Genomic DNA, 16,965 nt, shown 5'->3' with positions numbered 1-16,965 from the left:
GACCATTCAACACTACTACCATGTTTCTAATGATACACAGCTTCATGTAAATGGGTGAAGTATCCCTTTAATGACTCAACTTGCACTTTAATCTGCATCCCTAACTGTCTTCATTGACTATTTAATGTCTGTTCTCACACCTCTGGCACTACCTCAAACACCTCTGTACATGCACAAACAACACTAGTTTCTAGAAGGTCAGCACTTTGTTTCTAAGGCTCTTTAACTGTTTACAGGTCTCTTTTAACCAGCACATATGTTGTATCTCATTCACAGGTTATGTACATTTATGTTATATAAGCATAACTCTAATGTTAATGTTAACTGCACAGGTTTAATCTGTAATTATGTTTACTGTTAGTCACATAGGGGGCTCCTAAATCTTGTTTGGGGGATTATTGTATACAGACGGGAGGGGGGACAGCGGGTGTGTATTGTATCTAATCTGCCTGTCTTGTATACTGCTACTGGAGCCTTGGATTTTGCTCAGGTATCTATCTATCTATCTATCTATCTATCTATCTATCTATCTATCTATCTATCTACTTAATCACACATAGCGCTACATGTACACATAGCCAACAACACCAGTGATAGTTTGGTGCTTACCTTAGAGTCTCAACTGCACCGTCTTGGATTCAGCATCAGGACAGCAAGTAAACAATTTTCCCGTCAGAGCGTCAATGGAAAAGTTATTTTTTGGCCGAGTTATCATTTGCCTGAGAAATGCAAGGTATGGCGTGGGGCATGTTAATTGCCTAAAATGCATGTGTTGCACTCTCATTGCATAAGAGTTGAGAACCCTGATAATACAGAATATAAAGGAACCTTTAACAGTCTGAATACTATCAGAGAGCTGCTACAGTGATGACTAGCCTAGCTGGCTAGCAAAAGAGCAAAAATCAAGACACATTCACATTTAAATGCTAACGATTAGCGCACGGCTAGCGCGATTAGCGCACGGCTAGCGCGATTAGCGCGCGGCTAACGCGATTAGCGATCTTTTATACACATCTTATTCAGCATAAACGATCTAAATCTGTGTCTATATAATATCAAACAGCAAGAATCAGGGTCACAACTCCAATTGGTTTTAGAAAAACAGTATTTTGCGCCATAATGGAGCTAGCAAAATTAGCATAACAGTCGCGTTAGCATTAGCATCCTTACCGGAGGTATCTTGAGTAGCTCACTGAGTCATGCAGCTCAGTTCTCTCTCTCACAGCTTTCAACCTAATGCTCAAACAATATTTAAATACTTTTAACTAGACTATTCTTTGAGAATTTCAAGCCTTTGGGGGACATTCTCATACCGGTCCTTGAAGCTTCTTCTCCACTGGGTAAAGTGTATTTTTCTCTATAAAGTTCCCGGGCTGTACGCGCCACCCTCTGGCGGATTAGAGAATTGCACTCTGGTAACCTTATGCAGGTTACAAACACCTCTGACTTGGAGTAATTTTCCCCCCTAAAATGAAACTTTTGATCTAATATTGTAGTGACTGATTTTAAACTTACATTGAGGGATGAATGTGGAAGCTTTTTCAGATGCATACTCAGCTCAAACAAATAAATAAAGTCCAAATTTGTTTTCCCCAGTTTGGTTACCTTCTTTCATATATTTAAATAAACTTCAACTCATTTATCTTTCATGAGCACGTTTTGGCAGTCAGCTCGAGCTGCACTCATTTTTAGTGTCATTCTCCACTATCACCCGAATATACCTAATAATGATAAGGTTTGAAAAAGAAATTCACCCTCTGCCTACAGTGAGTAATAATAAAGGAATGAGACCCATTTGTTTTTTTTTAACCAGGCTGTAAATGTGTTTATTTCTGCTGTAAAAACAGGCTTTTCAGAAAGGGTGCGTTTGTGACTTTGGGTGTTCCTGGAGCCAGCCTCTAGTGGACACTTGATGAACTGCATAGGTTTTTGAACTCCTGCATTGGCTTCACTTTTCAAGACCGGAGGTTGTCGCTGGTTTAAGAGACCCAAAAACCTCCCGACAGCTGTTGTGCCTCAAATGTGCGGTAAGAATTTCCGGGTTGAAAATGTGTTAAGAGTCGCCCAGATTTTGCTTCAGCTGGGTTCTTACAATAATTCGGGATTCCTTATTTGAAAGTTAGTGTTGGAAAACCTTCATGTTTTGTGTTTTTTTAAAAGACCTAATAAAAGAACTAATAAAAGAAAGGGAATCCATGCTGTTTCTCCGTTTATAATTTAAATTTATTGATATATCTTCATAAAGTATCAAACAAGACTGAGTTTAAAGTGAACAACATCAAGGATAGCCCGTGAGTAATACAGAATCAAATCAATCTTGGTAAAAAGCATTGCACCTTGTCCCAGTATCCCAAATAACACAACGATATCACAGATAAAATGCATTTATATTCTCTGGTTTTTAAATTAAAAAAAAACAACAACAAAAAACATCTGCTCTCATCAAACACGTTAGGTAAACAAAGGCAGCGATCATTTCGGCAGACAGAAAGCTTTGTGGTAGAAGACTTTTCCTGAGTCAAATAAACATTGCAAGAGATTCATTTGGCATTAATTTTCTTATATTAGGACATATTTGACCGGATCGGATAAGTATGTTGTCTAGAATCTTGCATATTTATTGGAGTTGGTGTAACCAGACTCTTTGGAGGAGGCGGGCAGCATCGGGAGGCCAGAAGATGGGTCTTTCTTGCTGCGATCCAGAGCCTGTTTGTAGTTGATCTTCTCCTTTGTAATTGGGTCGACGATATCCTTGATGTAGGTCGACTCCGCCTGCAGCTCCCTCATCATTGTACTGTCGATCATTTTGTTCCCAATGGCGTCCACGATGGTCATTCGGCGACCTGTGTTGGGATTGATGAGGCCTCCGGTCAGGTGCTGTGCCTCCATGTAGCGAAGGCCGGTGTCCTTCGGCATCCAGCCCTTCTGGACGGCCTCACCCACGGACAAACACTCCCTCGTCATGGGGTCTTCAACGCCGGCGAAGGCCTTCTGAGCATTAAGTAGCTGCTGGACTTGGCTGTCTTCAACAAGGCCTCTGGTTGCCGCCTTTTGAACTGAACATCTCTCGTTGGTGTTGATGTCGATGATGCCGCCCGTCGCCGCCTGAGCCTCCAGAAGTCTTTTAGCTGTGCTGGGGTCGATCAGTTTGCGCAGGGTGGCGCTGCGAATTGTATAGCAGGTGTCAGTGTGTGTATCTATTATTCCAGCGACAGGTTGAACTTCGGAGGAGTTTGGAGGGGCAGACTTCACTGTTGTGGTGGACTTTGGGATGATGGAATTGAACTGAGGTGGCTTACTACTGTCACCAGCAACCAGCAAGGCGAACTCAGAGATTGGGATCTTGCCCTGTTTGTACTGCCGTAGCTGATTCTCCGTCAGCCTGCCTGCCTTCAGGGCATCTTTGATGGAGTACTGTTTTCCACTCTTGCGATCCTGCAGTACGGATGTCTCCCCATCTGGTCCCATGGAGGTGATCTCCTCCCAGTCACACTCCAGCTCCTGCAGATGAATGTACTGGGAACGATCAATCAGGCCCTGCAGGTAGGCGTCATATGGCGACATGTCTTTGCCAGTTTCCGGATCCAGGATGGTGATTTTGGTGGAGACATTGGTCTCTTTGGTCCTTGTCTCTACCTGGTCTTCTTTCTGCAGGCTCATCAGGAGGTCCCGGATGGTGCTGTCCCTCATGTGGATCTTGTCTTTTTCATCCAGGATCTGCCTCTCCAGGCTCTGTGTTTCAGACGACATCTTGAGGCTCTTTTGCTTGTTAACCTGTGTTCTCTCACTGATCAGTTTGCTCTGCTGCTGATAGGAAAGGCTGGTGTCTTGTCTCTTGGTATCCAGTGTCCTAAGCTCCCGAGTGAGGTTGTCCTTCTCCCTCAGTAAGGCGTCTCTGTTCAGGGTGAGAGTCGTCTCCTCCCTTGAAGTGCTTGACTTGCCGCTCAACAGATGGTTGGTCTTATCATTGAGACGTCTGATTTCATCTTCCAGGTCCTGTCTGGCAAATTTAGTCTGAGTTACCTGCTCCCTCAGGCGATCCCTCTCCGCTTCCACACCCTGGTCTTTCTCAACACGGATGACCTCTTTATACACCGTCTTCTCTCCAGACTTCTCCCTCTGAAGGATCTCAAGCCTGAGAGTGAGGCTACGGATTTCTCTTTGGAGACGCAATATGTTACTGGTTTCTTTGTCCATTTCCGACCGCAGTCCATTTGTCATTCTGTCCAATTTCGGGTCCCTTTCAACCTTCAGTAACTCCTCGACAATGATACTTTCCTCGACGGGAGGTGGGGCATTTTCCAGCTGTGTGATGCGCATTCGAATCTCTCGCAGTTCTGACTCAGCTTGAATCCTCTTCTGGCGCTCATCGCTCTCTCTGAGGAGCCTCTCTTTATCTTCAACCTGTGATCTAAGCTGCTGCAACTCCAGGTCGAATTGACGCCTGTTCTTCACTTCTTCATCCAGGTTTCTGCTGAGCCTTTCGTGCTCGACTAACTGCCGTGGGTCCTTCTGTAAACGCACAACCTCCTTCTTGACCAATTTCTCCTCTGGCTTCTGCCTCTCCAGCAGGATGTATTTGTTTTGCAGATCAAACACCATCTCCTCAATGCTGCGCCTCAGCTGTGCCTCCTCCCGAACATCTTTTCTGAGGCGGTCAGCCTCTTTTTCCAACAGGGGATCGGCTTCATACTTGATGACTTCTCTCTCGACAAGTTTGGTCTCTATCTTGGACTTCTCGGCCTTCAGCTCATCTCTTTCCCTCCTGAGTCTTATCACCTGGTCTTGCAGGGTGCTGTAAGTGGAGTGCGAATTGTTCATCTGGATGTTTAGCCTCTGAATCTCTCGCTCGTTTTCAGGGCTTCTCTCCTCTTTCACCACCTCTTGGAGGACTTCCTTCATCTCCACTTTGGGTTTCTGAGCGCGGAGGACATTCACCTCAGATGTGATCTGACTGACATTTCTCTCAAGGTCAGAAGTCTGTTTGCTGGAGTCTTGTATATCTTTCCTGAGCCGCATTATCTCAACCTCTGTGTTTGGGTCTATCCGGTAGATCTCGTTAACAATTTCCTTCACCTCGAGTTTTGGCTTCCAGGTTTGAACTTCTCTGTAGCGGCTTTGGAGCTCAGACAACTCTTTGGACAAAGAGCTGTTTTCAATGATCTCTTCCTCTATGGTTGTTCGAATCTTCTTGGATTCAGAGATGAGCTCGGGGTCTTGTTCGATCTTTTTCACCTCCTTTGTGATGACTTTTGGCTGGATGTTTGGAATGAGTCGCTCCAGTGCATTGATCATGCTCCTCGTCTGGAAGATTTCATCGTTGAGGAGCTTGACCTTGTGGTTCTCGTCGGAAATCTCCGTCTCAAATGTTCGAACTGCTCTCAACATCTCCGGGTTCTTCTCCACTTTCACTACTTCCTTCTTGACCACCCTCTCCTTGATTGGTGGTCTCTTCTGCTGAAGAATTGTGACTTCCGTACGCATCTGTATATGCTCTCCATCTCTCACTCTGATTTCATCTCTCATCCTCGCGATTTCGTCTCTTATCTTTGCAGCCTCTACATCCAGCTGAGGATCTTTCTCAAACTCTGTCACCTCTCTGGTCACCAGTTTGGGTGCGGTGCCTTTAAGGGTTTGTTCCACAGTGGTGATTTTTTTGGTGATCAACTCAAACTCACTGTAGGTGGTGCTACGCTTCAGGGTCTCTTCTGTCAGGGTTTTTTGCAGATCAGTCAAATCGCTCTCTAGTTTTGGGTCCCGGTAGTACTGCAGTACTTCTCTCTCCTCGACACGCTCCACTCCTCGCCGACTCTTCAGTGACAGCAGCCTGTCTTTGTAGGTCCTTAACTCAATCTGGACGTGATTCGCCCTGTCCTTCTGCTCGTCGAGCTCCTTTGCCAGAGTGTCTAACTCCAAAGAACTTCTCTGCGCGTTTTCGAGCTGCACTTGCTGCTGTGCCACCATGGTGATTTTCTCCTCGTTCTGCGGCAGGAAAAGTGAATTGCAAATTAATGTAACAGTCAAGTCAAGTCTTCCAGCTTCAGTGTTTTTTAAGTCCAGTAAATGTAAAGTGCTTTGTCGTCTTACTTGTCCAATAAGATTCCTCGCCAAGTCCATCTGTTTCTGTCGTTGGGAACTCTCAGCTGTCGCTTCAGCATAACGGTTGACGAGATCCTTTTCCTGAAAGAAAAAAAGTCCAAACAGCAAACCCGTCAGCATCCTTTATTTTTGAATATCTGTGTAAAAAAACAAACAAACAGAGGGTGGCATGTAACCTCTTTCTCGACAGCTTCAGACAGAGTGGACAGACGCGGTTTCTGTGCGACAGTCACTCCAGAGTCCTCCAGTGTGCTGTTGTATTTGTCAACGTTGGTTTCGTAATCCTGCACGAAACAACAACAAAAATCCGGAATGAATAATCAACGGTTTAATAAATGCATTTAAAGGTATAAATAAAGATAATAGATGGTTAAATGTGTTGAATTTAAATAACCAGGAATGCATTTCTGTTTGTTTTTTTTTGTTAGCATTGAGTCAAGCCTTACGCTGAGCAGATATTGCAGATCTCGAGACAGGTCGGTCACTCTGTCCATGTCGTCTCCCTTCCTTTTCAGGTCCTCCGCCGCCCTCTGTGTTACATTCAAACAAAAGTTGTCGTTAATATAATCTTCTATTTGTACATAGCATGCTTTTCACAGAGTCACTTGAGACATGAAGAAAAGAGTGGCTGCTCTGGGCGTTGGGTGTTTTTGAGTCTCACCTCTTGAGAGCTCTTTTTGGCGGCGATCTGAGACAGGTCGTCGTTGGGACTGATCTGGTCCTTCGGCAGGTTGTCCAGGAAAGATTTCAGGGATTTGCTTGTGCCTTGGAACTCCTGGTTTTTGGTCGCAGCTTCTTGTAAGATGTTTTCTCTGTGATAATTTAAAAAAAAAAGTGGCATTGTTCATTCAGATTCCCAGGTTAGCAATACTGACGTCTTGGTTGCTCATGAAGTTTTTTTATGATCGTTATAAAAGGCAGCAAGCAGAGGAGGGGAAACTGCACAAATACATTGGCAACGTTTGAGGAATTCAGACAGTGTGCAGAGGTTGAGTTGCAGTTTTTGGTCATTAAAAACAAGATTAAGGGGGACGCGGGTCGTAGCGGTTCTTGCTTGTGTCCCACATATGTTGCTGTGGTATCAAACGATCCAACGCTGAGTTTTCATTATTAATGGTGATAAATTGGTTTTCATTCACATGTTTAAAATTCAAATACTTTTAATTTATTTTCGTTTTGAATTTTTATTCTGTTTTAAGACATTGTTACTCGCTGTGTGCTGTGATGCAAGGAGCATCTGGTAGAGTGAAGGTCCACAGAAACATTTTTACTTAATGCACTGAATTTAAGTTTGATTCAGAAGGTTAGATTCTGCAAAACAAGGACCAACGCATACTTTTTATCTGCAACGTTAAAGCCTTTGTAGACGAACAAAGTGAAACAGATGAGTCAGCGTGTGAACCGTTCTGATAGTTCTTCTGAGTCAGCACAAGCATCTCTGCTGCAGCGTGATCCTCACCTCTCCTTCAGCTGGTTAGCAACGTTAGCGTAGCGCGTCTGCAGCTGCTTGACCTCGGTTCTCTGGCGCTGGATATCGGGGCAGTACTCCTGGTAGCCCTGCTGCAGAGAGCTGCACAGCTGCTCCGTGGCCTCCAGATCCTGACTCAGCTTCTTCATGTCGTCTTGAGCTGCCGCCACAGCCTTCCGCTGATACTGAACACACAAACGAAGGCGCTCAGTGTAAAATCTGTCACATCAAGGTTAGAGTTGATGAAAAAAAAAAAAAGACGTCCATACCTGGATGTCATCGGTGCGGGCTTGGAGCGCATTTGGTGCGTCAGGGATTGCGGTGTCATCGCTCAGCTTTTTCTCAAATCCAGAGACGAGGCCGTCCACCTTCTGGATCTGGTTCTCCAGGTTGAGAGACGCATTCGCTCTGAAGAACGACACATGTACTGATGAGACCACAACATGAACACACGCTGATCCAAAAAACCCAACCACCATGCCGCTGCTCGTGTAAAACATCTCAAAGCGGAAAAACGTACTTCTTGCCGTAGAGGTCGGCGAGGGCGGCGATGCTGTCGTGCTTGTTGTTGGCAGAGCTCAGTTTGAGCGGCAGCGTGGAGGACGAGACGCTCGGGTCTTTGGACAGCAGCGGCTGCAGATTGGCCTGCGCCGCCAGCTTCTGCTTCTCCAGATCCTTCAGAGCCTCGGCGGCTTTCTGCGAGGGACACGTGAAGAGATCTTAAAAGTGCGACCTGCACCCACACACCACATCCAGTCCTTCAGGTTCACAGCCCCCCTCACCCCCCTGGAACCCCCTCAGACATCCATCCAAAGCCCCATCTATGGACTAAAAAAACTTCTCTACATCCTTCAACCTCTTGTAACTCTGTCTCTCCATCGAGCTCCAAATCTCGCTTATGTTTCCTCTTTGTGTGGTCGCTCCGCCACTCCTATTATTATCATTGGTGTCTGATGAATGCTTTTTATTTAACTCTTGATTTCAAACTTCGTAGGAAAACAAGATTCGTGCACCAAGGAGCTCTCGTTCGAAGAGCCTGTTTGCACGATTCATCAATAAATCCTTCAAAGGAAAGCTTCCTGATGATGATTTAGGTTTTTGCTTTCCTTTAGGTATTCGTGTTTATTGGCTCAGCCCCCACTGAGGGACGTGTGTCCTGTCTGATTTCAGCCCAGCGTATGAAACGTTTGGATGATTCAGTGTGGCTGTTTTAATAGATTCAGATTTGGCATCTAAATCAATGTTGTTATTGCAAATTGATCAGAAACACATCATGGAGACGTTTCAAATTGTTTTTTTCCCTTTTGGAAAGTTTGCAACTTTGAGGTTTTAAAAAACACTTGTCCTGATGATGCATTAAGTGTGAACAAAGAGGGAGATCAATCGTGTCCAAACATGAGCGTGGGACGATGCTAACAGGTTGCAGGAGAATATTTGACGTCCTCTCACCTCCTGTTCTCTCAGCCTCTTGGCCAGATCTCCGGCCGGGTCGCTGCGGTTCAGCGGCGTCCGGAGGCGGCTCAGCATGCTCTCCTCGGCGCCGGCCAGCTCGTCGTCCAGCTTGTCCAGCTCCTGAGCGAGCGCCACGGCTTTGGGATCCAGCGGGGTGGAAGATGGTGCAGCTGAATGAAGGAACAACACAGACTTGATTTACAGCGTCACGTCGAGAGGATGGGAAAGGTTGAATTTGAAGGGAACTCACCTGACTGAAGCGACCTGGAGGCGGCTGATTTGTTATTCTTCAGGGAAGCAGCGAGAGCAGCTCTTCTCCTCTTGATGTCTGCCAGCTCGCCTCCCAGCCTGGACGAGCGAACATGCACAGAGAGGGAGGGGAAGAACGTGTGAGAATACAGGACGCTGCATTGTTCCTGCGTCCTTCGTTTGTCGCCGGTTTTACTCACAGGTCCACTTTGTTGATGGCGTCGGGATCGGGCGGAGGAATCTGGAAGCAAACTCCTGGGAAGGTTCCTGTGGAGCCGTCGGTGGAGGTGATGTCCCAGTTCTCGGGGTCGGCGTTGGACTTCAGGGTGACCTTCTCCCCTCTGTTCAGATTGGCCTAAAGAACGACGTCCAATAAAGAACATGAGCCGTGGACGTCGAACACCGCTTTGTTTCCTCTGACCTCCTGACAAATGTGAAGTTTAAAAAAAAACAGCAGGCGACAGTCACCTTGTCCGTCTCCCAGTCGCACAGGGACTCCAGCGTGATGGGTCGGTTGCCGGCGCTGCGGCGCAGCTTCAGCGGCGCGATGGTGGTGCTGCGTCTCCTCAGGTCAGCCAGCAGCTGCTCGCTGTTCTGCAACGCCTTCTCCTCCGCCTGGCCAACAAACCACGAGGGGAAAAAACACGTCTCACTAATCGTCATCTCAAACATTTCCCACCGAGCAAAAGGACTTTAAAATATGACGTCTGTGTGATCGCTTAAGTCTCATTTATTTGTGTTTTAATCACTCAGCCTCTGTTTGTTGTCGGCACCTCCTTTGACCCTACGCTGACCTCTGCACTGACGTGAACTTACAGTCGCCTGTCTCATTTTCTGAATTGGACTATTCTTCTTCACCGAACATGTGCAGGATAAAAAAATACATCAAAGGGAAGAAGCTGTCACTACAACGTAAGCGACCTCCTTTGATTCTGTGTCTGTAACCGTGGCGATGAAGCGGCGTTGTACCTCCAGCTGCAGCAGGGTCTCTGAGTTGCTCTGTTTGCTGACGGCCTTCGGGTCCAGGCTGTTGTTCAGTTTGGTCAGCGTCTCCGACAGCTGCTCCGTCTCCATTTGGTACTAAGAAAAGACAAAAAAGGTTTTAAAATGACAAACTGATCGTTCTTTTTTAGAGAACATGAAACATGGCGACTAACAGGGATCGGACAAAAACTGATAAATGGATCCAAGGACTTATCACGTCATGAAATCCTTCTGACACATGACGAGCTCGTCACCATGACGACCATATTTACCCTCTTGTAGTCCTCCACGTTGTCCAGGTGAGTCTCCTGACAGATGCACAGGTTGAGGAACTTCTGCCACTCGTTCCGCAGAGCGTCTCTTTGAGCCTGTAAAAAAAAGAGAGACGATTAAAGTTTGCTCGATCTGTGACGTTTGAGTCTGATCGACTCGACTCGGCTGCGTACCTGGATGGTGGCGCTGGCCGGATGCTTCATGTCCACCAGTCTGTCTCCTTCATCCTGCAGTTTGTTCACCTCGCTCTCGTGGGACAGCAGGTTGTTGTTCTTAAAGTTCTGTTGGAGATCAAATAAAAACAACAAACAAACACATGAGTCACATCTTTGACCCCGCCTTCAGACGGCGTCTTTAAAAGTCATCTCATCCACGGTGCTGACCTCGTACTGCCTGCGAACATCCGGCGGGTCCACCATGCGGTCGCTCCAGTCCTCACCCTTGATCTTATCCTGCTCCTCGGCCAGGAAGGCCAGCTCCTTGTTGCAGCCCTGCATGTACTCGTACAGGCTCTTCAGGTAGTGCTGACGCCACTTTGAGTTATCCTGGAGAGAGAGAGAGACGGAAAAATACAGACTGAGACCGGGACATACCCGAGACCAGAGCGCTCCAAGACCGAAGTCAAGACCATCAAATCCTCATCTTGAGTGCAGAGGACGAGTCGCTAACGTAGAGCGTAACACGGGGAAGGTCATGGCCATAACAGGGGAATAAAAAATCAAATCTTTAAGAGAGAGGCGTTTCCCTTCGAATCCCAGGAAGGATGTGGTGGTCTGGACCGGTCTGAGTCCGTCCAATCTGAGACCAAGACAAGGAAACCTTCAAAAAGAGGTCTCGAGACCGGTCTTGGATCTCGAGTCCTCCAACACTGGTCTGTCTGGTTGAACAGCCGCTCAGCTCTTTATAATCCAGGTTAAAGTTAAACTTTTTACGTTCTTACTTCAGTTAATTTTATTGGATTTATTTGAACATATTTTAACTTTTCATAATTTGAGTTGGTTTCTAAATTTGTTTGTTTTCTCTCGTGTGTTGAGACGTTCCCGCTTCACTCACCAGCAGGTTGTTGTACTGCTTCTTCAGCGCCGTGTATTTCTCCTGCAGGACAAGAAGGACAACGTGAGTCCGTGTTTGTGTGTGTGTTTGTTTTCTACACTCGTGTGTGCCGGAGTCCTTTTTACCTTGCTGCCCGCCGAGCTGACGCAGAGCTGCGCGCTGTACGCCTCCACCTCTTTGTGCAGGATGTTGTGAGCGGCGATCTGCTTCTCCAGGTCGGCCATGGTGGGGCCGTACTCGTCCACGTTCACCTCTTTCTGCGAGCGCACAGGAGGAGGAGGGGGGGGGGGGGGGGGGGGGGTCAGTACACGTGTTTCCACACCGCAGGTCGGACTGTCGGTTGTGACACTTACTTGCTTTTCGTTGAACACGGGTCCCCACTCGATTAAAGGCATCAGCGACACGTCGTCGATCTGCTCGTAGATGTCTCGGTAGAAGAGGCAGTCCTTCAGCCAGCGCTCGTGGAGCTCGATGACGCTGGAGGAGACGCACAGACATCCGCAGTTAACACAGACTGAACGGGCGCGAGAGGACAAAATGACACCTGGAATTTTTTAAACGCTGTGTCTTGCACGCTCCTCTTTAAGGCCCTCGGCTAAACGCTGCAGATACATCGCTAACTGGAAGCAGGAAACGTTTGAGGCTAAATCGTGCATTTTCTGTAGCTGCCTCGAAGCTCTGGAAAACTCTACCTCCTTGTATGAAGTGTTCCTTTTCTTTGGCTATTTCTAAGACCAGACTGCAGACCCCCCCCCTTTTAATTCAAGATGGCCACCCTGTTAGCTTCCTGTGGTCCTAAAGGTCGATCGTGTCTGTTTCCTTATCAGATTTGGCTTTTATCGATTTGATTTGTTTCGAGACACCGCCGCCTCCGTTTTTTAATTTCAGTGTGGACTCACTCGGTCTCGATGTCTTTGGCCTGCGGGTGTTTGAGCTTCTTGGCTTTGTCGATGTCGAGGAACAGGTCTTTGAGCAGATACTCGGCCTCTCCCAGCCGGTCCGAGATCTCGGTCTGGTGCTCGAAGGGCTGCTCTTTCTTGTCATTTTCGGCATCCTGGACGAAGCAGACCACAGATCAGAATCATCGTAGTGCCTTCAACAAGGTGTGTGTGTGTGTGTGTGTGTGTGTGTGTGTGTGTGTGTGTGTGTGTGTGTGTGTGTGTGTGTGTTCTTACCACAGCCAGCAGCTCCTCAGACCGGAGGATGTCTTTCTCCACCGTGTCGGCGTTCTTTTGCATCTGGGAGACCAGCTGCTGCAGGTTCCCGGCCTGGGTCCTGTGAGGTGGAGAGAGAGAGAGAGAGAGCGAGAGAGAGAGAGAGAGAGCGAGAGAGAGAGAGAGAGAGAGAGAGAGAGAGAGAGAGAGAGAGTCAGAGGAAGTCACAGACTCTCTAAATCTGAGGACGGGACCTGTGGAGGGACCTGGGACATCATCTACGTTGTGGACAAAAAAAGGAACCGAAGACAGAAGGAAGAACGAAGTCTGCTCCAATGAAGACTTTCTAATGTTTTGGGGGCCCCGGGCCCTTCGTCAGCAGGGACTTAAATAAACCTTGTAACATGTCTGAAGACTAATTAGACACAGTAAGCATTCCTAAGCGACGGGACACTGACCCGATACAGGATGAGAAACACTGTGACTGTGATTGTTTATAAAAGACGGCATCACAGGGAGCTGCAGACCTTTCTCTTCATCCTGCAGCTTTATGAAATGTGTTGTTAAACATCTCTGTCCTGCACGTCGCTGCTCTGTGTGAGACACCCGATCCAAAGAATGTGGACCGACCCATCATATCTGACCCACATACCGAGGCTTCCTTCCAAGTGCCAAGTCCTTTCTCGCCCCGAGGAGGGAACAAAAAGCATGTCGATGTCGATGCTGGACAGATTTATGAGGAAGACACCGACTTCAATCGGGTTCCACGTCCACGCCGCTCGAGGAATGCAGAGACTCACTCAGCTGGTTCTGCAGCCGCTCTGACAAAGGCCCCTCTATCAGCAGGAGGGACAGGTATGTGACACACACACACACACACACACACACACACCAGACTCCAGCGCCCCCTGCAGGGACACACGGGCGCTTGCTTTCTCGCTCCGTGTCCTGTTATTTACGGTGAGAAGACAGACTCAAACACCTAGCTGTGGGAGGGTCACCCATCTGGGGGAGGAGCTTCTGCCCTTTGTGATGTCATAAAGGGAAAATGTCCAAACGGTCTGTTTTTAAGCACACGTTTTCTGTAAAGTGGAGCAGGCAGGAGACGACCTCACATCTGAAACGTCAAACTTCTACATGAGGACAAAGAGAGTAACGGGCGTGTGCGTCGCCTGTGAGGTGATCTGAGGTGTGTCTGTTTGCTCTGAACACACACACACACACACACACACACACACACACACACACACACAGCACGCTGCTCTGGATAAAAGGCGACGCCTCGTACTTGAACAGTCGGTGGAATCACGCCAAACTCTCAGCAGCAGCAGCAGAGAATGGACCTTTGTTTCCGCCGCGATGACTCCGCACTAACGTTTGATTCATGAATGACCACGGCGGCTTCGCCAGCAGCTACGACTGATTCCACCAGAACGCAGGCCAACTGGAAGAGCCGCATTATTTAGCAGGGCTGGTCTGCATTTTTTAAAAAGTTACAAAATCACAGAGCTCCTCCCAGCTCCTCCCAGCTCGGCGCTTTCAGTGGTGACGCCACGTTTTACTGACGTTTAGAAACTTCAGGTGAAAGTCGGTGTTATCGATTCATCGGTTTATTGAGAGTCCAAGACGTCAGTGTTGCAGCTGAAAGTCTGTGTGTGTGTGTGTGTGTGTGTGAGTGTGTGTGTGTGTGTTTTCTCTCCTCATCATGTTTTGTGTCGTCCATGTTCAGGGGGGCTGCGGTTAGCATCGTGCTAATCGGCTAACTCTGGTCCAGTTGATCTCCTCTGCTGTGCACGGTCGCTGACAGACGACTAAAACAGACCGAACAGTCGCCTCCTCGCCGTGGCTTCGATCGCCTCTCTTGGAGCTGACTGACGGCGCCTCATCGTACGGCGCCACGAGCCGAGCGTTTATCCAAGCAGGTGCGATCAAAACGTTCTAAGACTGATTCGAGACGAAAACAAGTCCACTTCTCACTCGGTCTCCGTCCATGTAGCGGTGAGTTGAGTTGCTGCGGCTAACGCTACGCAGCAGAATGCTAACCCCCCCCCCCCCCCCCTTATGTATGGCCCTGCATTCACACACACACACACACACACACACACACACACACCTGTATGTTCTGCTCTCTACCTGTGCTGTGTGACATGTTACATGTTGGACTCCTGCACCTGTTGACTCTTTTGTTTGTTGACTTCATGGCTACATTTAGAGAGATTTCCTGCTTCGCCATAAAATCCTCTCACTGTGAATGAACCAAACAAAAAAACAAACAAACAGGTTGGAAAGATGAGTCACGAGTGGAATAATCGTTAGCTGCACTTTAAACGTCTCTGTATTGATTTAACGAGCCGACTCTGTGTCGCAACATCGAGCTCAGTTTGGGAACCAACGCCCACACGGGAGGCAGAAACCAGCTGAGCTGCACCGACCGCCCGGCCCTCGTCACACCTGCATCACAGCTCAGCACGCAGACACACACGTCCGCCGTGAAGCCACAGGCCGGACACCCCCCCCCCCCCTCACAACCCCCCCGCCCCCCCTCCCACCCTGCGACCAGTCAGGGTTATGCAACCAACACGACAGACACACAGCTGATGGCGTCTGAAGTGAATGAAGCCTCGATGAGTGGAGGTCAGAGGTCAACCCTCCTGCTCCAGGTCAAACTTACATCACTGCACAAATCTTAAATCAAACGGGTCTTAACACGCATGTTACACGTCCTCCTGAACGTCTCGTCTTCATGTATGAGAAGCTTGAAGACCAGAAGCTCGTCTGCCAACGAGGGTGGAAGTTAACAAACGTCACCTTTACTCGTTGTTTGAGCTCGTGTCATCGATCCGGGCCGTGTTTATCCCTCGTCTTTTATTTGGAATCAAATATTCACATTTCTTTAACACGTCAAACAAAAACCTTCGTCTGAACGCCGACTTCCTGTTTCAGTCACAAACAGCCTCGCCTGACCAACCGTGTGATCGACAATCTGATCTGTGAATCGAACGATCGGTCGAGCCAAACCGGAATGAAGCGAGAGGAACAAGAAAAACAACGGTTTAAAGGGTGTGTGTGTGTGTGTGTGTGTGTGTGTGTGTGTGTGTGTGTGTGTGTGTGTGTGTGTGTGTGTGGGCACCTCATCGATTGCTCAACAAGTCGGCCTCGTCTTAAAATCATGATATGACCCAAAGAAAGTCAGAGTCACTGAAGATTTTAACTTTTGGTTGCCATGACGTCCAAACAGGTCGATCCATGTCGTTTGACTCGTTCCGCTTCAGGGCTTAAACATCTGTTGTCATGACAACGCACAAGAGACTATATTCAAAATCATTAACGCCCCGGCACATTTTCTTAATGAAGGAGTCTTTTTTTTTTTTTTTCAGATTTCCTCTCGTCCTCTGTGGCGAGGAAAGATCAGACGCTGGACTTTTCTTTTTTTTTTTTAAAGATGGAGGTTAAGAAAAAAAGAAAGGTGACATGTTTGTCCGTGGTCGTGACACACTTTTTGTCAGCACACACATCCAAGTCTAACTTTAAGTAACACATGAAGGGAAAGTGTGGAGGAGAAAGAGGACAATCTGCACGCACAGGAAACATGACACAGACGTCGACTGGGGGCAAAACAAGAGGAGGGAGGGAGATAAAGTGTCACACACACACACACACACACACACACACACACACACACACACACACTCAGAACAAACAGGAAACACTTACTTGGTCATCTTGCCCGCGACCTTGAGCGTCCCATCCTTACTTTCCTTTTTCTTAAACATCGTGGACGTCGTGTGTGTGTGCGCGGGTGAGGAGGGGTCGCGGGGGGGTCACGCAGAAATCCACCAGAATATAAATCTCTCTGTCTCTCTGTCTTCTTGTTACTCCTTCTTCGTCTCTGTCTTCCTCACCCTGTGGCTCCTGCTCTGTTTCTTCCTCTCCCTTTGGTTTCTCTCACATCAGCAGCTCCACCCAGACACGTTAGCAGGTGCGTCGCCGCCCCCTTCACATCCACCCAGAGAGAGAGAGAGAGATGAGGGGCGAGAGAGAGAGAGAGAGAGAGAGAGAGAGGGAGGGACCGGACCGACCTGTTCCCTGCACTCTCCTTTTCTCCCCTCCTTACGTCCTGCCCTTCCCTCCTTTTCATCGGGGCCCTGACACACTCTCACATGTCTCCCAGGGAGCAGGGGCCCTTCAGGCAGCCGGAGGGTCTCTGAGGGTCTCTGGAGGGTCTCTGCAAGG

At 48.0% G+C, this 16,965-nt stretch overlaps 1 protein-coding gene across 1 annotated transcript; it reads right to left on the bottom strand.

Annotated features, from left to right (window-relative positions):
• Positions 1–2,368: 2,368 nt before the first annotated feature.
• Positions 2,369–16,703, bottom strand: evpla (envoplakin a). The gene is made up of 22 exons (XM_079333785.1): positions 16,447–16,703; positions 12,754–12,853; positions 12,478–12,632; positions 11,932–12,055; positions 11,704–11,835; positions 11,579–11,620; positions 10,909–11,070; positions 10,699–10,806; positions 10,525–10,620; positions 10,238–10,348; positions 9,737–9,883; positions 9,469–9,623; positions 9,270–9,367; positions 9,017–9,189; positions 8,088–8,263; positions 7,837–7,975; positions 7,559–7,752; positions 6,761–6,911; positions 6,546–6,629; positions 6,276–6,383; positions 6,088–6,180; positions 2,369–5,982 (listed from the first exon to the last, which is right to left on the bottom strand). Exons 1-22 carry the CDS (start codon positions 16,503–16,505, stop codon positions 2,602–2,604), a joined length of 5,988 nt encoding a protein of 1,995 aa, XP_079189911.1. The 5' UTR covers positions 16,506–16,703; the 3' UTR covers positions 2,369–2,601.
• Between the last annotated feature and the right edge of the window lie 262 nt (positions 16,704–16,965).

The sequence above is a fragment of the Symphodus melops genome, assembly GCF_947650265.1.
Source record: "Symphodus melops genome assembly, chromosome: 2".
Lineage (NCBI taxonomy): Eukaryota > Metazoa > Chordata > Actinopteri > Labriformes > Labridae > Symphodus > Symphodus melops.
This window is presented reverse-complemented; position numbering and strand designations above follow the sequence as displayed.